The 20,475-nt window shown below is 52.8% G+C and overlaps 1 protein-coding gene across 14 annotated transcripts in view; it reads right to left on the reverse strand.

Annotated features, from left to right (window-relative positions):
* MAD1L1 (mitotic arrest deficient 1 like 1) overlaps positions 1 to 20,475 on the reverse strand; it is a 317,188-nt gene that overhangs the window by 81,308 nt on the left and 215,405 nt on the right. For all 14 annotated transcript variants that reach the window (XM_081819242.1, XM_081819246.1, XM_081819248.1 and 11 more), the window contains one exon: positions 5,755 to 5,845. In XM_081819242.1, coding sequence (XP_081675368.1) covers positions 5,755 to 5,845 — 91 coding nt within the window. The remainder of the gene's footprint in view (positions 1 to 5,754; positions 5,846 to 20,475) is intronic.

Raw genomic sequence — 20,475 nt, forward strand, 5'->3', positions numbered from 1 at the left:
GGGGGAGAGGCCGTCCGGGCCAGCAGCCTAGGGGGTCTGCGGCCCCGCGGAGACGCCTGCTGGCCCCGGCTCATGGGATGTGAAGGGGCTTATTATTCAAGACACGTCGTTCTCCTCATAAAAAAATCAAAAGAAATCAGTGCCTGTCGAAATGTCTCCACACAAGTGCACATCAGCAAGCTGGCTTTTCTTAGTCCTCGGCGTTAATAAACATGAGCAGCCGGGCGCCACGGTGGGGAAGGGAGGCTCTCTCCTCAAGCGTCTTGTTTTACACGCCCGTCCAGGAGCGCGGGTCCGGGGCACACGCCTGCCCGCCCCGAGGAGGGTCACAAACCTCCGGAGCGGAGCTCAGAGTCCACGTGTGCGCTCGCCCGGCCAGGACACCGAAGGAAAGACCCCCGACCCAGAGGTAACATAGGAGAGGAACACCTGTCTGTAAGCGTTCCGGTGGGGCACAACGGGGACCCCGTAAATGCAGACACAGTAGCGTTCCTGCACAGAAGAGCAACCGTCCCACGATGTCTGGACCCCAGAGGTTCACCCTCATCTCCCACGAAACCTAACAATTTCTACATTGGTTAGGGGAGCTAGATACGTTCATTCCAGGGGGCACATAAAAGTAAACAAGAGGTGCCAGGAAAATCCTGCAGGAGAGGTCACAGGGCCGGGAAGGACGGGGTGCACCAGCCGGGGGAGCCACCCGGGCCCGAGAGGGCGGCCCCGCACCCCAGCGCGGACAGGCTGTGCAGTAAGCGGTCCTGGGGCTACCGGGAGGAGCCCTGCTGGGGAACAGGCTGATGTCGGGCTTTGTACCCAAACGCCGCATCAACGCAGACTCACATGTGAAAAACAAAACCGCCGTGGAAGAGCCCTGCACAACCTGAGCCCAGAGGCAACGTCAACAAACGCACTTACAGAAAAACCCGAAGACCAAAACCTGTCCTCCGTTAAAAACACCTCAAGCAAAGTCAAAAGACAGACGATCAACTGGAAAATACAGTCACAACTTAAAACAAAAACACCTCAACTCCTCAAAATACAAAAAGCTCCACAAAATCAACAGGACCAACAACCCATCTGAAAAACGGACCACGGACATTAGCACACACGAACGTACTTAAGGGCCCTCACTCCCGCGTGTAATGAAAGGACTGAAGGTTGAAAGTATACTGGCCTACCCCCCCCACCGGCAGAAGATCTCCCGGCATCACAGCGCACTCTTAGTGAGGCCGCGGGGAGCTGGCGCTCTCCTAGGCTGCGGTCGACGCCGTCCCACAGCAGAATCTACCAGAGTAAGTGCAGGTACCCTCTGATCCCATGATCTCCCTCCAGAAGTTTATCCTACACACACACACACACACACACACACACACGGAGATGCCATACACAGAGCCCTTTGCTCCGGTCACCCCCTCTGGGGCTCACCCTCCACCCACGCATCCCCAGCACATGGCCTGTGGGGTTCGGCCCCTCCAGGAAGGAACCCAGAGAGCACTGCAGGAGTGTGGGCAGAGGGCGAGCCAGGGGCAGGACATGCCCGAGGGCGTGGTCAGCAGCCAGACAGGCCACAGGGGAACAGAGCAGGAGGGTTCTAAGAAGCAGAGGTCAGGCCTGCCTTCGGCTCAGGGCTCCCTGGCAGGTGGGGGCGGGGAGGTCTGTCCCCGGGGGGGCCCAGGCCAGGCTGGAGGAACCTGCAGGTGGAGGGAACCAGTGGGCACCCGGGGGGCCATCCTGTCACAGCGTCAGAGGGAAGAGGGCAGCACAGGGTGAGGAGGGCAGCACCCCCCCCAACCTCGTATTCAAGAAGAGGGAAGGAGGTGGAGGCCGGGAGGGTCTGATGAGACAGAGCTGCTTGCCTGCTGACGCAGGGATGGGAGCGGGGACGGCTCCACGGGCACCGTGAGCTTTCCGCTCACAGACAACCCAGCAATTTTCTACCCACTCCGTTTCCAAAAAAGATACTTATTTCAAATGTCACTGGGCTGCAGTCTGGTCCCTTTCCTGAGCAGCGCTGCCGGCCGGCTACAGGCAGCCCCACCCAGCCCCGGGGGAGCCGGCGCGCGGGGTGGGCTGGGGGGGGAACTGGGACCTGCGCCCACCCCTGATGGTCACCTGGCTGAATAAGCAGCGTGATCAGGCAGCACGGAGGGGCAGTGAGACGTGGGCTCCACTCCCAGAGAAGAATTCTGCTTGATTACATGCTGAAGCATTTACAGGGAAGGGTGCAGATGTTTGCAATTTGCTTTAAAATGCATCAGAAAAATGTAAAAGCACTGATGGATGGCAGAGGGGTGGTATCAGGAGGCCCCCACAGTAAGATGCTCGCGCCTGGATGTGGGTGGTGGGTAAGCGGGTCTCCACGGAGGAATTCGCCCGGCTGTACGTTTGAGAATGCTCATCAAGCGCTAGGGCAAACCCAGGGGGCCGAGGGCCCAGAGCGCAAGCGTGTGGCCAGGCTGTGCTGTGCACTCAGGTGTCCGGCCAGGGCTGCTGACAGACTCGCGTCCGCCGCCCCTCTCAGCTGCACCTCCAGAGCTTCATGTGGCCCGTGGCTGTCACCGTCCCCACATCTGGCCTATCAGAAACACGAATGGGGAAAGCACGTGTGTCGTCAAGGTAAGGCACGGGACGGCAGCGTTACTATTAACACTGGTGGGGCCCGGGCCCTGCTCGGCCGGCCTGGGAGCTGTCACCGCGGTCACCAAAGTGGCCTGAGGCCAGGGCCACAGGCCACGGTGAGGGCCGCAGCCACCACCCGCACCAGAGCCCACCCACCGAGAAGAGGCCAATGGGACGTGAGTCCTACTGCCATTCCGCAATCATTCTCTTGGCTCTGGGAAACCGAGGCCCGCCGCGGACAGGTGTGCGGGGCAGGGGCGGGGTGGGAGGGAGCAGGGGGCCCAGGGCCGTGGTGGCCAGCCCCTGGTTCCGGCAGCCACACGGGAAGCACAGGGCGCCCCCTGCCTCCAGGCCCAGCCGTCCAGGTGGTCTGCCCACTCCCAGCCCCGGGACATCTGGACCTGGCCCAGCCCATCCTGCCTCTACAGAAGGGGTCTGTGAGCCAGCCACTCATGCGCTGGCTGTGGGCCTCGGTTTCCCCATCTCTAAAGGGGGGAGCGCACGAGACAGCAGCAGTCCCCCGCGGCTGGCGGGGGCCCCTCCGTGGGCTGGGGCACCGGGTCGAGCGTGGGAACGGCCCCGCCCCCGCAGCCCGCGCCGTCCGGAGAGCGAGGAGCAGGCTTGGATTGGGAACGGGAGCTGTTGCCTCACCAACCAGCTGTGAACTGATTACAAGAAGTTCTAACTAGTGGCGCTCCCTCTCCAAGCATATGTTCCCAATTAAGTCAAACTGCAGCTGATTTTAATCAATCTTCCTCGAAGCGGCCCAACTCGAAGCCTGTCTGCAGAGGGAAGAGGGGAGAGCGGGAGGGCATGCGCACAGGAGCGCCCCGCCGGCCGTGGCTGGGCTGCGTGGGGCTTGCTGGGCAGCAGGGGCGAAGACACCCGTGGCAGGCCTGCTGCTTCCCAGGCCCCGGCGCAGAGGTGAAGGGGTGAGGTCTCTGCCCTCCACACGCGTTTCCTCTCCCCAGGAACCCCCACGTGCACATGGTTAGCCCAAAGTTATAAAGGACGAAGTGGGGGCTCACATGGGAAAGCCAACATGCCTAAAGCCACCCGGGCAAGGGACGGGACAGGTCCAGCTGAGGACCCCACGATGCCCTCCTGTTTCTGAGTGTCCAAGTCGCCTTCACACCCATTTCGCGGCTGCCTGGACCCCGGCCAGACCCAAGTTCTTCCTGTCCGCTCTGCGTGACCCGCACGGCCGCTCACCTTGCCCTGACTCGCCGCCTTCACTCCTGTCTGTCCTGGGGGGTCAGGGTTCCAGGGCGGAGCCCCGTGTCTCTGCACCCTCGGCAGGGCCTGGGCTCACCGGCGCTCGTCGTGAGCCGGAAGAAGGGACGGCGTCGGGGTCACAGAACCGCTGCTTCCACGGCAAGCGCCCACGCCCTCTGGAGCAGTCAGCTCAGCCCTGGGGCGCCAACCTGTGCCTGCCCCCAGCACCACACGACAGATGCGGGTTGGCGCGGCCGGTGGGGGGAGCAGGCCAGGAGACAGGGGACTGGGTGCCCAGCCCAGCTCTGCCTCTCCTGCTGGGTGCCCTCGACCGAACGACTGCTCCTCCCTGACCGGACGTTTCCTCATCAGGACCTCCTACTGAGGACCGTGGACACAGGGAGAGGTCTGCAGAGCACAGTGATGGTGCGTGGCCGACCTTCCCGAGACGAGCCCCAGTCTAGGTGCGGGGACGGCCCTCATGGACTTGAGCTGCAAGCGGGAACATGGACAGACTGTCACGGCCCTCCTCTTACTGCCGCTCAAGGTCAGAGACGGCATTGCCGCGGGACCAGCAAACGTCCCCAGGCCTGGGACACCCACCAGAGCAGAGGAGGCAGCGGTGCGAGGCTATCTAGAAGCCGCCACCACCCACTCCTCTGCGCTTCAGCCCTGCCACCCCCGCCCCAGGGCCGTGGCCGAGCTCAGGGAGTACCGCCACATCCCCGCACACGCACCTGAGCCCCCAGCATGACGGAAACCTGGCCCCACAAGCCTGTCCCGGGCCCCCCAGCTCCCACGGACACGGATGCCACCTGCCCCCGTGAGCAGGTGCCCAGCCCCTTGGCCGTGAGCAGCTCCAGGACTTGCTGCAAGACCTCTGCCCCACCCGAGGGTCGGCGTGGAGCTCAAAGTATCTCCACCCAGGAACACTTGACACGGGAAGAGCACCGGACACCCCATCTCCCAGGATGGCGAACGTCCATCAGCCACAGTGCTCTGCACCGCACCCCAGAAACCCTGCCAAGAGCCACAGCGGGCTCCCTGGGAAAGGCCTGGAAGCCCAGAGGCAGGAAAAAGGGAAAGATTCCAGCAGGACTCACTGCACCCCCATCACGCGGTGGGGGGGCCTGGGCAGCCATGAGCCCCGCTCACAGGCTGTTCCTGACTGGACACGCAGGAGACACCCGCCAACCCTGCTCTGACAGGGCCCGGCTGATGGGCCGCTGGGGTCGACCTGCCAACAGCCCAGCTCTCCCTTCTGAGGACCGCGGCCCAATTAAACCAGTGCGGCTCCCAGAGCTGAACGCTGCGAGCCACGGCTCACGGCACCTCGCTTCATCAGAGCTGTCACTTCTCCCGACTCCAAGAATCGGTAACAAAAAAGAGATTTGATTTGCTTCTAATAGGTGTCAAGATAAAACCAATGGCCTGTCCAAAATCTGGCTAATCACAAACCTGCAGGTTCCTTGCCATGGAACAATTTAGACAGGAGGATAACAGTGAAAAACAAAGTCGGAGTGAACGGTGTGAAGAGCAGTGTGACCTCGCGGCTGCAGGCAGGTGGGGACGGGCCTGGATACGAGCCCAAACAGAGAAGGTCTCACGGGCCGTGGCCAGTGCAGGGGGAGGGGAGAACGCCGGTGGAGCACAGGCCCGGGGCCATGGGCTGGTGACATGCGGCCCGAAGGCGGGACACCCTCTGTGCTGGGCTCTGGGACACATGCTCTCAGCCAGCCAGGGGTGTGTGCGTCCGGGAGGGCCCTAGCTCGGTTGAGTCTGGTGACCCAGAAGACGGGACGTCTGTGCGTGAGGGAGGCACGGACACGCAGGAAGAAGCCGGGAGGGCAGGGCATGCTTGCCGGGAGAACGCGGAGCTCTGGGAGGAGCCTCCAGCCGTGGCCGCCCGCCAGTACGCACCTGCAGGGTGAACCGCTCGAGCTGCATTTCCAGCATCTTCTTGTCTTCTTCCAGACGACTGCGCTCCCCTTCCAGCTCCTCAATCTTCAACCTGCAAGAAGAGCCGGACCATCAGGACATACACAGCAGCTCGCCCATCCATTCCGACAGACGGGTGTGTGGGTGTGGGTCTGTGTGGGTGTGGGTGGGTGTGTGTGTGTGTGTGTCTCTCTCACGCCGGCCGGGAGTGCAGCCCACGTGTCTGTTCTGACCAAGATGGTTCTGCAGGGGGTCTTCACAGACCACAGCTCGGTGGTGGGGGGGGGCGGTGGCTAAGCGGAGGCAGGACAGGTAGGAGCTTGCACGTGTCCTGTGCCTGGTGGTCCACTCCCAGGAGGTGTGACCACATGTCACAGAGGACACAGAACCACGGAGATGGCCTGGAGAGAGATGCGGGCTGAGGGGGGAAGTAGGCTCAGGGGACCGTGCAGCGTCCCTCCTCCGTCATGGGCCCAGAGGCTATGTGAAGGCCAGCGGCCGACACAGGCGAGCAGCAGGCTTCAGCTCACCGTAAGAAAGTCTTATTTTTGTCTTCATTTTTTAAAGTTAATTTTCTGAAAGGCACTATATTCACATGATTTAAAAATCAAAAAGTGTGTCCAGGAAGCAGTGCCCAGCACGTACACAGGCTGAGGAACAGGGCCTTCCCCACCACCAGCCAGAATGGAAAGCTCACATTTCATAGATTATTCAGGAAGGTCTTGGCTCAGGAGCGAGAGATAATTATCTCTAGACTGAGAAGTGCTCCAGGACGACCCAGCAAATCACACAAGATCTGAAAGGACCAAACTCTTTCCAAGAAACCTAATTGCATCTCTGAAAAAGCTCAAGAAGATTTATATGAATACAAAAACATTCAGAATCCAACAAGCCAAAATTCAGTGTCTGCCAACTAATCAAGGCCTAGCAGGCATTAAAAGAAGTAGGAAAATATGACCCATAATGAGGAGAATAATCAATCAATTGAAACCGACCAAGAACGGCAGACATTAAGTAGCACCCAAGGACATTAAAACGGTTACTAAAGTGCTGGGACACGGGAACACCAGTCTGCTGTTGAGCAGCTCAGTGGGGTAAGGAGGAAAGAGCAAGACGACCCAATCCCTGGAGGGGAAGGCCCAGCACCCGAGCTGACAAACACACTGGAGGGGCTAATTACAGAGTCGACTCTGTAGGAGAAAGGGTTTCACACTTGAAGACTATAGAAAAGAAAAGAAAAAAACAACCCAACACACAAAATACTGAAAATAATCCCGAGTAAAACAGATAAGAAAAGGAATATTTAAGACTGACAAGGTCGTCACTGAGCTGTGGGGCGACTTCACGGAGCACAACATCCGTGTGGGTGGAGCCCCCGGAGGAAAGGACAGGGAGGGAGAGAAGGACAAACACTGCAGGAAAGTGCCGAATTTGATAAAAAGTATACACAGATCTAAGAAGCTCAACAAACCCCAAGCACAAGACAGAGCCCCCTTTGCACATGACAAAAAGAAAAATCTCTGAAATACTGAAATAAGAAAAAAATGCCAACCTAGAATTTGATTCCCAATGAAAATATTCATAAAGATGTTCTGAGGCAAATGGAACCTACAAGAACGCGTCACCAGCAGACCTGCTCCACGAGGGAGGCCAAGGGAAGCCCATGACGGAGGAGGGACGCTGCACGGTCCCCTGAGCCTACTTCCCCCCTCAGCCCGCATCTCTCTCCAGGCCATCTCCGTGGTTCTGTGTCCTCTGTGACATGTGGTCACACCTCCTGGGAGTGGACCACCAGGCACAGGACACGTGCAAGCTCCTACCTGTCCTGCCTCCGCTTAGCCACCGCCCCCCCCCACCACCGAGACTGGGATCCACGCAAAGGAGCAAGCAGCAGTGGAGAGCGTGACTACCCTGGCAAGTACGTAGTTTTCAATTTCATCTAAATCTTATAAGGACACTGAAATTACTAGCTTCTATTTGCAGCTGACGTACCGTTGACAAACACCATCACACGAGTTTCAGGTGTGTGACGCCGAGACTCTGAGACCACGGACGTCGAGGAAGGCTCACCACGGTGTAGCGACTATGGACGTCACCGTCTGTCTCCACACAAAGTCACTGTGTGGTCCTGGGCTGCGTTCTCTGTGCTGTACGCCACACCCCGAGACTCACCCGTTTTATAACTGCAGGTCTGTAGCTCCTAATCCCCCCACCGGTTTGCCCACCCCTCCCCCTCTGGTAGCCAGCAGTTTGTTCTCGCATCCGTGAGTCGCTTCTGTTTTGTTTCATTGGATCACTCGTTTCGTCTTTGAATTCCACGTGAGTGCAACGCTACGGCATTTGTGTTTCTCTGATTTAGTTCACTGAGCATAACAGCCTCGAGGTCCATCCATGTCATCACAAATGGCTAGATCTCATTCTTTTTTATGGCTGAGTAATATTCCACCGTGTATATACACACGGCATCTTCTAGCCAAGACACAAAAGCACATTACTATTTTTTGAAGAGACCGTTTCAACAACACTAACAAAAGTGTCCTGCGGTCTGAGGTAGAAGTCTGACTAGAATGTGTGACACGCACAGGGGCTCGAGGGGAACATCAGACACACGGGCTTACGAGGCTGCCCGTGTGGGAAGGTACGGCATCGCTTGCAGGAGGACTGTGGTAAGTGGAAGATGTGTACCGTAACCCCAAAAACAACCCCCAAAATAGCCAAGAGTGGCAACTAGTAAGTGAAAAAAGGAAATACAATGAAATAATGACACACACCCACTGAATGAGAAAGAAGCCAGAAAATCAGAACGGGGAATGCAGAGGAAGAGCTGAGACGAGAAGAGGAGAGTGAGACCCAGCTGTACCGGCCGCCACATGACATGTGCGCCGCCTACCCACCCGCCTACACGCAGGCCGTCAGAGTGGGCAGAACAGCCCCACTATGCGCTGCCTCAAAAGAGCGCTCCTGACACGGAGAGGCAAAGCTCCGTGAGACAGTGGCACGGGGAAGACAGAAAGCTGGAGACCCCGCTGGCGTCCAAGTCAGTTCAGAGCCAGGAATGGCTCCCACGAGGCAAATTCAATGACAAAGAGGCCACTGGCCAGGAGAACACTACCGACCTGAACACACACAGGCTCACGACAGAGCTTCAAGAGAGATGCAGCAAAACCTGGTAGAAAGGCAAGGAGAGATAGCCAAGCCCACGGTCATGCTCTCGATAACTGGTAGAATGAGAAGCAAAAACCCCAGAAGGAAAAGCAGACAGGAACAACATGACCAGCCAACTTGACTCAGTGTCCGGTGGAAGCACTCTGACCACCACAACAGAGGGCAGTCCTCTCGGGCGGACACACATTCATGAACACAGACAGAGGCTGGGCCACGCAAAGAGGCTCAACATGTTGAAAAGGATTTTAGTAATTCAAAGTATCTTCCGTGACCCTAATGGAATTGAGCTAGAAAAGAAGGATAACTGGAAAACATAACACAGCATCCAAGAACACAGAGCACGTGGAGATCAATCCGGAGAAGCTGTCGGAGGCCCACCCTCTGATAACTATGCAGGGGTCCGCTGAGCGGAGGGGAATTACCATCAGCCCAAACACATGGAGATACACGCGGCTGCGGCTAGAAGGCCAGCCTGCCAAGACCTCACTTCTCCCCACACTGTTCGAGAGAATCCAAGCCACCCCAGTCAAATCCCACACATTTCTCTGTACAAACGGACAAACTGATTCTAAAAGTCATGTGGAAATGTAACAGGCCCAGAATGCTCAAAACAACATTGGGGAAAAGGCTGGAGAGCTAACAACCTAATTTCGAGAAATCGTCATAAAGCCAGAGTGACCAAAACAGCCTTGGTCTGAAGTCAGACTGAGGAAACACAACAAAGCCCAGAAATAAACACCTACACATGGACAGTCTGTTCTGATAAATATTCTAAGGCAATTCAGCATAGAAAGGATGCTTTCTCTTTTTAAAGATTTATTTATTTTAGAGAGAGTGAGTGCACATGAGCGGGAGGAGGAGCAGAGGGAGAGGAAGACTCTCAAGCAAAGTCCCCGCTGAGCATGGAGCTGGACGCGGGGCTCAATCTCATGACCCTGAGATCACGACGAGCCAAAATCAAGAGTCAGACACTTAGTCGACTGAGCCACCCAGGCTCCCAGAAAGAATGTCTTTTCAACAAATGGTGCTGGAACAGCTAGGTATTCGTTTAAAAAAAAAAAAAAATCCTCCAATTCTGTAATGTGTGTAATATAAAAAACTAACTCAAAATGGAAATAGAAACTTCCATGTAAGTCGGAAAATTATAAAATTACTAAAGAATATAGGGGGAAACCTGCGAATCTGGGATGGGCAAAGTTTCACAGCTACAATATCCAAATCATCACAAATAAAGAGAAAACACTGATACAGATTTCTCCTTAAAAGCCTCACAAGGCAGCGAAATGGCGAGCCGCAGGATGGGGGGAGATGTGTGCAAGGCAAGTATGTGACAGAGGACCTGCACCCAGAACAGACGAAGAACGCTCAGACTCAGCAAGAAGCAAACCGTCGAGTAAAAACTGGACACGAGTGGGAACACTTTGCAGAACAAGACCCCCGATGATGACAAACAGAGACGCTCAACATCATCGGTCGTTAGGGAAACAAAGTGCACACCACAAGCAGGGCGGCCGCGCACCGATTCCGGGTACAGTGGGAAAGGCTGTGGGCCAAGTGTTGCTGTGGAGGCCCTGGGGGGCCGTTGGCTGGTGGCGGGGATGCTGGGCGGGGCAGCCACTCAGACAGGCAGATTCCTAAAACAGGGCAGCACACAGCCACCGCTGTTCCACACGTCGGCAGTGACCCGAGAGAACAGGAGTATATCTCCACACAAGGACTTTATTTGTAGGCCGCTTTGTCTGTGGCGGCCGAAAGCCGGGGAAAGCGAATGCCCACCCCTAGTGCACGCAGACAAACCGCAGCACGTCGACCCAGCAATCTACGGGAACACACCACTGATTCGCACGCACTGCGATGTCAGAACTGTGAAGCCGGGCACAGAAGAGTGGACACTGCGCGAGTCCGTTCCTCTCCAACTTTATCAAACGCCAGCCAGTCCGCTCGAGTGAGAGCAGATCAGGGGCCGCCTGGGATGGGGGAGGAAGGGAGGCTTCCAAGCCCTCGAGAGCAAACGTTGGGGGTGACGGGCAGGTCCAGCACTTGGAGTGTGGTGACCGTTTGACAGGGGCGTGCGTGTCTGTGAGAACATCACACTACACTCTGAACATGTGCAGCCTGTTGTCGGCCACACCCCAATAAAGCTGCAGAAACACCTGCTGACGTGCACCACCCCACACCCCCACGAGCGCTGCTGCAGGCCCCCCCCGCCCCCCCGCAGACGCGGGAGCACTGGCCAGAGCGCGGACATGCGCCCCCCTCGCAGATGGGCTCCTGCTGGGTCAGGGCTTCTCCGAGGGATGGACAAGGAGGTGCCCCCAGGAGTGGGGGGGGGGCAGCACCTGCCGCCTCGGGGAAGCAGCCTTCTGTGGGAAGGACCACTGCATCTTGGGCACAGGCTGCATGAGAAGCCCTGCTAGGCTGCTGTGAAAACAGGTTACGGATTCTGAAGGCTCGTGAGCAAATGTTCTCGAGGGCTACATTCAAATAAGCACATGCGTGGCTGTAGGCGTATTGATAAGACGGCTTGCTGTAATCCATGCCGCTGTCAGAGAACAAACCCACATAAATAACGCTTGTTTACGCGTTTTAAGACGGAGCACCTCCTTTCCCTGGGCCTCCTCTTCAGGCAAACTGTTACCTTGCTGAGGGAGAGAGAATAAACCGCCTGTGTTCCAAAGCTCACAAGGCTGCTTTGCCTTCAAGTGGTTCAAAGCAAGCAGCCGTGGAGTGAGTTTCTAGAAACTGCCTCCAGGTTGCTGAGACGAGGGGGCCGCTACACAAACCGGACGACATCCCGGATCACCTCTCGAGAAGACGAAGCCAGTCAAAGCAGGGTGTGCACGGGAATCGGCGAGGAGAGGCGGCTGCTAGCCGCTCCCACTGGACCACGCAACGGTGATGGGGGAGGGGGTGCCAGGGTGAGGCCCCAGAACGGCCTGGACAGGCACAGCCGGCGGCACTGGCCCATGATGCACCTGTCCAGCCTGAGCGCCCGTTGCTCCCATGTGGCACGCACTCCCTGCTGCCTCCCCCTCCCCGACGGGCCCTGACCGTCGGCTCAGGACCGTGCAGTGCGTCACACGCCCGCCCTGTTTCCAGCACAGAGAGAAGGGTCGGGCTCACAGGCACAGATGACCGCGTCCACACGCAACAAATGTCGGATCTCGCAGTGGGGTCTGCAGCACAGAGAGGCTGCCGGCCCAGCTCTGGGGTCGTCCATGCAAGGAGGGGGTCCTGCGATGCACTGAACGTCTGTGTCCCCCCAGATTCTTATGCTGAAGCCCTAACCCCCGTGTGATGGAACGTGGACGCAGGCAGGGTTCGCTGAGGTCCTGAGGGTGGTACCCCGTGAAGGGGTAAGTGTCCCTGTAAGAGAGATACCCGAGGGCTTGTGCACACTGTCCCCCACCATGAGTACTCGGCAGGAAGGCAAGGCCTGCAGCCAGGAAGGGTCCTCACCAGAAACAACCACGTGGCCCCCTGACCTCAGACTTACAGGCTCCAACAGGGAGAAAATAAATGTCTGTTGCTTAAGGTGCTCGGGCTGTGCCATCTGCCATGGTGGCCCAAGCGCGGAGGCAGATTTGGTCCCAAGGGGTGGAGGCCGCTGCGACAAGCCCCTGCCCGTGCGGACGCGGCTTCAGAGCGGGTGATGGGCACAGGCTACAGCCAGGAATCTGGGCACTGAGGGTAACTATGGGGAGGACTCCGGTGGAAGCAAAGAGCATGTTCTGGAAGGTGGAGGAAAGGTGGGCCTCACCACAGAGCGCAAGGAGTTTGGCTGAACCGTGTCCTTGTGTTGGTGGCACGTGGCTGTTCAGCAGAAATTGCTAAGCGGAGTTTGGAAAGAGCGACTTGCGATAAAATGAGAACCAAGGATGTGCGTCGGGAAGGAAGTGTCGGTGTTACGGACCCCTGGTCTCCTGCAATGAGGAGGCCTCACCTCCATGGACTTCCTCCCAAGAGCCCAAACCTAGGTCTCTTCATGAGACACGTCAGACAAGCCTGGCCCGGGGACAGCCACGGCCACCTGGCCAGTGCTGATGAGGTTGCAGGAAACAGAGAGAGACCAGGATGCTGTCTGGAGCAGAGGAGGCAGGGGTAACCAAAACCAAGGCGGGGCCCGGACTGGACGTCAGCGGGCAGATGAACGGCGCAGCCAAAGGATGACGGTACAAGCCCACAGCAGGTGTGTCCAGCGGAAGATGTTCGAGATGACGGGAAACATGCCCATGGGAGCTCTTGTCCTGTTTTTGCAAGCCTCCTGCAAACCAAAACTTAATCCAAAATGAACAGTTGGCATGAAAGAAGGTTACAATATCACCCTGGACAAGATACTTACTCCTTTCTCACTTCCTTCATCTATAAAGTTGGGATAGTAATAGTCCATACTGGGTTTTTTACAGCTTGTTTTAAGAATTAAATGAGTCAGTGCTTGGCACGTAGTAAGGGCTCACGCAAGAAAGAAACGTGAAAAAAAGGAACGGCGACAGGAAGAAGGGAGCGAGCCGAAGTGGCTATGTCGACGTCGGATGCAGGGGACCAGCCAGCGGCCCACCCGAAAGGGGCCACGATGACACAACGTGCAGACACAGCGCGGAGACCCCGCGGGCTGGGTCCCAGAGCCACAGAAAAGCGAATCGAGCGAGTGTTTTGGTTCCCCGTGCACACGGCAGCCTGCGGGATCTGCAGGAGCCGCGGGTCCTACAGAAGTGCACTCGCCTGAACGAAGAAACACCTGACCGCTAACAGTGCTAACCACCACCTGGGCCTCCGTGAATCATAATCACTGATCACCAATCATACCACACGTAGGAACAACAGAGTCGAGACTTCTTGCAGGAATTACCAAATGTGACATGGACACAAAGCAAACACACACTGCTGAGAACGTGCCTGGAAAGGGGTTAGTTCAGCAGCACACAATAACCCTCAGTGTGCTTGCTGCTAAAAGCAGAATGTCGAAATGCACGAAGCAACAGCGGGCCGCACTGGAGGGACAGAAGAGGAGAGTGGGAGTGCGGCTGGAGCCCCCACTCCTACTCGCAGCAACAAGCAGACGCTGAGGCAGAAGGGGCCGCACGGGCCATGGGCCAGGCAGGTCTAATGGACACGGGCATAATGCACCCCCTAGGACAACAGAGTCCTTCTCAAGGACAGGTAAGCATTCTCCAAGATAGGGCGTATTCCTGCGGCATTTAACGAACCTTAGCACATTTTTAAAAACTGAAACTGTACAAACTATACTCACAGACCATAATGGAATTAGAGGTCAGTAAAAGACAAGTAGCAGGAAAATCTGTAAACGTCTGAAAATCTAACATCGCACATCTAAATGACACGTTGTTTGGAGAAACGACTGATGAGATTCTAAAGTACGTTTACGTGAATGAAACGAGAACACGACACCACACTGCGGCATGCAGCTGAAGCAGTGCATGAACACTTCTACTGGAAAACAAGATCTCAAATCATAATCTAAGACTCCACCTTAAGAAACTAGAAAGAAAGGGAAAAAAATCTACCCAGAGCAAGCAGAAGGAAGGATATATAAAGAGCAGACGTCAGTGAAACTGAAAACAGAAGAACAAAGAGAAAAATAGAAGAAACCAAACACTGGTTCTGTGAAGAGGCCAATTAAACAGTGAACCTCCAGCAAGACTGGCCAAGAAAAGAAAAAACAGAGGACACAAAGTCATCATATCAGGAACGAGAGGCTTCCCCTACAAATCCTGCAGACAGACAAGAAAGGAGCTGTGTGCACAACTGCATACATAGAACCTTGACAGTTTATATGGAATGCACCGATTCTACAATCTAGCCGAGTTCTCCCAAGATAAATGACATAGCCTGGGTAATTCTAGGACTCGTGAGGACATTATGCTGCTAGTTAAAAACCTCACACACAAAAACATCTAGGCTTAGTTGGTTTTACTGGGTGCAAACGTTTAAAGAAGTGATGCCAATTCGACACCATCTCTTCCAGAAAACAAAGGAGAAGGGGATGCTTCCCAACTCATTTCACTGGGTCAGCATTATGCTGCACAAAACCAGACAAGAACAGCACCAGAGAGCTACAGACCAGCATCCCTCATGAATATGGACACAAACTCATCAACAAGACATTAGCAAGCTGAATCTGGCAATACGTGAAAAGGTCAATACATCACAACCAAGGAGGGCTCATCTTAGGGTGTCAGGTTGGTTCAATACTGAAAAATAAATCAACAGAATCTGCCATGCTGACAGTCTAAAGAAGGAACACCACATGATCATTATCAGTCAATTCAAGGAAAAAGGACCCGAAAAAATTCAGTATCCATTCATGGTAAATCAAGAATAGAAGGGCACTTCTACATCCTGATAAAAGATACCTACAAAAAACCTACAGCTCACCTCATTCTCAGTGGCTAAGACTGAATGCCCTCCCCCAAGACCAAGACCAAGGCAAAGGTGTCCACCTTCATCATCCCACCTCAACACTGTACAGAAGTGCCAACCAGCACAAAACACAAGGAAGGAGACCAAAGGCATACCACTCGGCAAAGACGTCAAACCAACCAAATATATAGACAGCAGAATATCTATGTAGAAATGCCCAAGGAACTGAAACAAAAGAACCCTCATAAAACTGATGAGAAAATTAATTAAGGTTTCAGGATACAAAATGAATAACTAAAAAAATCAATCATTTCTATGTAATAGCAATGTACGATAGTAAACCAAAATAAAACAAACTTCAGAACTGATATGAAAAGACATACTTAGGTCCGAATCTAATAAAATTAGAAATGAAAGATAGGACATTACTTCTAAGTTTGTTGGAAATAAAAAGGACTGCCAGACAAGACTGTGGACAACTCTACACAGACTGGATAACCAAGACTAATTCCTAGCAACTCACAAACTACCAAAACTGACACAAGAAGAAACAGAAATCTGAACAGAACAGTACTAATGAGGAAATAGAAGCAGTGATAAAACAACAACAAAGAAAAGCGCAGGACCGGATGGCTTTGCAGGTGAATTCTACCAAACACTTACAAGGGAATTAACACCAATCCTTCCCAAATTCCTCCAAAAAGTTAAAGAAGAGGGCACCCTTCCAGATTCATTCTACAAGACCAGCATCATGGCGGTCCTGTAGCCAGGCAAAGACACCACGAGAAAACCACAGACCAATAACCCTTATTCAACAGATGGGTAAGTTCCTTCCAACTTCACCTACAACACTCAACCTACGAACAGCTACGAACAGAGAGGAACTTCAACATGACAAAGGGCACTTCTGAAAAAACCCACAGCTATTACCAATCTCATTGGTACAAGATTGAAAGGTTTTCCCCCAAGATCAGAAACAAGACAAGGATGCCTGCTCTTACCACTTCCATTTGATATACTACTAGAAGTTCTAGCCCAAGCGATTAGGCAATAAAAAGAAATAAAAGGTTTCCATATTAGAAAGAAAGAAATAAAACTGTATTTGTAGCTGCCACAATCTAGAAAACCCTAAAAATCTGCAAAACAAACACACACCTGTTAGAGTTAATAAATGAATTCAGGAAGCTGCAAACTACAAAATCAATTATGTAAAACTCAGTTATATATCTATCTACTAGTAATGAATAATCTCAAAAGGAAATTAAGAAAACAGTTCCATTTACAACAGCATCAAAAAGAACAAAATACTTAGGAATTAATTTACCCAGGGAGGTAAAGGTATGTATGTTGAAAACTGCTAAACATTACTAAAAGAAATGAAAGAAGGGGCACCTGGCTGGCTCAGTCAGAAGAGTATGCGACTCTTGATCTCAGGGTTTTAAGTCTGAGCCCCACGTTGTGTGTAGAAATTACTTAAAAATGAAATCTTAAAAAAAAAAAAAAAGAAAGAAAGAAATGAAAGAAAACCAAAATAAATGGAAGGCATCCCATGTTCAGGAATAGGAAGATTTTAGTGTGGTTAAGACCTCTGAAGAGTCCAAATAATCTTGAAAAAGAAGAACGAAGCTGGTTCTTGAAACATCCTGGTTTCAAAACTTACTAGAAATCAACAGTCATCGGAAAAGAATGGGCTTTATGCAGGTAACGACGTGGATGAATCTCACTGATGCCAAGTGAACAAAGCCAGTCTCAGAAGATTACATATTGTAGGATTCCACTCATCAGACATTACTGACAAAAATGGAGAAGGTGTCCATGGTTGCCAAGGGGTCAGCAGTGTGGAGGTGGGTGGTTACAATGGAAGGGCACAAGGGGGATTCTGAGGTGATTAAATTACTTTGTTTTCCAACTAAGGGGCAATTAAAATTCATAGAATGGCACCCCTCATGAAAAAAGGCAATTTTACCATATAAATAATTTTTTAAAAGATTTAATTATTTATTTGTCAGAGAAAGAGAAAGAGAGAGAGAGAGCACAAGCAGGGGGAGCGGCAGGAAGAGGGAGAAGCAGGCTCCCCGCTGAGCAAGGCGCCTGTTGCGGGGCTCGATCCCAGGACCCTGAGATCATGACCTGAGCCGAAGGCAGACGCTTAACGACTGAGCCACCCAGGCATCCCCGGGTAATACTTTTTAAAGTAAAATATAAAAAAGCTCCTGGGAACATTCTGTACTTTATCTGTACCTTATTGTGACGGCAAGTGCATGTGTGCACATCTATCAAACGTGTCTACGGCACTAGGTGGGGGTGAAGGTGGGGGGAGTAATTTTATTGCTGACCTTCTTTAGAACTGAAGGCACACAGTGATAATAAAAGGAAACTGGCTTGCATTTGGTTTCATTATTGTTTTAACCTTCTCCAAAGAGGACGCACCATCTTAGACCTGTGCCCGGCGGGGACAGCTGCACGAGTCTGCCCCTGGTACTCCGGCGGTCGTAACACCGTATTTTTTACGGGGATGCGTTCTGCTGCAGGTTAACCACCCTCAGGAGAACACTGTTTTCTAAAACCCTCTTTGGACTGTAGACTTCTGCAGACTAGCACAGAGAACGGACAGGTGCAGAGCCGGCCCACGGAAAGTACTGAATCGATGTCAGCTGCTCTGGCTACAACTGCTGTTACTACCAGAGCCAGGAGCTGTCCTCACCCACGAAGTACGATGCACCAGAACCCCAGACGCAGCCAGACTCCCGCGGTCTAAATGCCGTCAGGCTTCTGAGACCCAGAAAATATGCTTGCACGTGTGTCAAAACACGGACAACAGTTAATGCACAGAGATGTTCATCGTAGCTTGCTCTGAACGGCTGAAAACTTGAAACAACTCAAACTCCAAAAGTAGATTAGTTAACTATGTTTTGGAACAGACTCTCCATTAATATTTACAAAGAGTCTGTAAAAACATGGGAAAGTGTTAGGTTACAAAGTGAAAAAACAGGGTTTGAATGATGTGCTTCACTGTTTATAAAACATACATGAACGGAAAAAACACCAAGACTCCAGTGAGAGACGGTGGTTCCTATGCATAGATTTAAGTGCAATCTTTCTCAAAATCTCACTAAATAAGAGTAAACGTTTTCCTCTTTTTTTTCTATACTTTGTACTCCCAAGAGGACAAAGAAAATAAAGGAAGGAACAACATCAAAATAGACCTTTAGAAGCTGGAAAGCAGATGGAGGAGTGGTAAATAACTCAAAAAGCTAAATCCTGGGCTGGCAGTGGAAAAGCCAAGAAAATCCTACAGTCTCAGGAATGGGCACCACCAGTAGTCACTTCTGGAAACAGGGAGAGGGTAGGGCTCAAACTGGAAGATTGTCTGGAGGTGGGTTTTTTTGTTTTGTTTTTAACTTTGTAGGAAATAATTACAGTAACTTGCAAAAAACGTACAAGGAGGACCATGAGCTCTTCACATAGTCTCCCTCCGTGGTAACAACCGGAGCAAATACAGTTCAGTATCAAACCCAGGAAAGCTGACCCTGGGCAGCCCGCGGAGGCTCCCACTTGCTAGCCTGCATGAGAACCCACCGTACACGCAGATCTATGTAACCACCGAGGGCAAGACGCAGAACTGGGTCAGCACAGAAGGCCGCTCACGCCATCCTCCTGGACACACATACACCCCTTCCCCCCAAAACCCTGACAACCTCCTCTTTTTTCTGGAAGAGACTGCATAAAACTGATACTACTCTTCAAGTGTTTAGAATTCTCCAGGGACACCATGTGGGCCTGGAAATATCTTTTGGGGAAGCATTTTAGTTATGAACTCTATTAGTTAATGCTTACAAGACTAAGCAGATGATCGATTTCATGTTGGTTGAGTTTTGGGAGTCTGGTTTTTGAGGAATTGGTCCGTTGCTCCTAAGGTAACGAATTTGTAAGTATAAACCGTCCGGAGAACTCCCATTATACCCTTTAGATGGCTACGGGATCTAGGGACATCCCCATCTCGTTCCTGATATAGGTGACTGTTTTCTCTTTCCATGTGTGTCTGTTTTGCTAGAAGTTTATTGATTTTATTGCCCTTTCTCAAAGAAGGTTTTGTTTCAATAATATTTTCTACTGTTTCTCTCCTTTCAGTTTCATTATTGTTTGCTACTTACTATTTCTTTGTTTCTGCTTGTTTGGGGCTGGAGGCTGGAATAGAAGTCTGAGACCATCCCCCTTTGAGCGCTATCCACCTCCTTGGCACTCACGGAGCCGTGTCTCGTGGATTTAGGTCTGTGCCTTACCATGACCACTCAGTTGTGTTGACTTCTCCTTCGAGACTTCCTTTTTCACACATGGGCTATTTAGAGGTGTGCCGTCTAATGTGCAAATGGGAAGAGATGGTCCCGTTGTTTTCCTGTTACCTCTAGTGTGAGGTTGGTACGGTCAGAGAGCGTGCTCTGTAACTTTGATGCTTCCAAGTGTGTTTCATGACCCCAGACGTGGCCTGTCTCAGTGATGCCCGGGTGCCCGTGGAAGGAGGGACCCACGGAGCGCTCCATAAACGCCGGCCGGACCCTGTGGTTGGCGGTGATGCTGAGTTCCTCCGTGACTTCACCCGGTCCCGCCGTCTGAGCTGAGCTGAGGCCTCGACCGTGCACGTGGATCGTCTGTTCCTGCTGTCAGTCCTACCGCTTCTTGCTTCGTGTCCTAAAGTTGTGCTGTTTGGTGTGAACACACTTGGGGTCATCATGTCTTCTTGCTACACTGGTCTTCGTGTGATGTCCCTTTTTGTCTGCAGCAACCTTCTTTGCTCTCAAGTATATTTTATCTGATATTAGTTAAGGCGGCTACGCCTACATGAAGAAATTAATGTGTGAGTGGTGCCCCATCTTTCACCCTTCCCTTTCACCCTACCTAGATGGCTGTGGCCCCAGGGAGCCTCGTCAGCAGAACAGGAGAGGTCTGTGCTTTTATCCACCTGCTCATCGCCATCTTTTAACTGGTGCCTCTAGATCATTTCCATTAAAAGTAGTTACTGATTTGCTCCTGCTTAAATCTGCCACGGTATTATTTGTTCTCTGACTATGCCTCTGTTTCTCTTTTTTTTGCCCTCCTTGGATGCTTTTAGGATTCCTTTGTATTTACTGACAGTGGTTTGGCGTGCAGCACACTGTG

The sequence above is a fragment of the Leptonychotes weddellii genome, chromosome 5 (genome assembly GCF_054177405.1).
Source record: "Leptonychotes weddellii isolate Sample4059 chromosome 5, ASM5417740v2, whole genome shotgun sequence".
NCBI classification, from domain to species: Eukaryota; Metazoa; Chordata; class Mammalia; order Carnivora; family Phocidae; genus Leptonychotes; species Leptonychotes weddellii.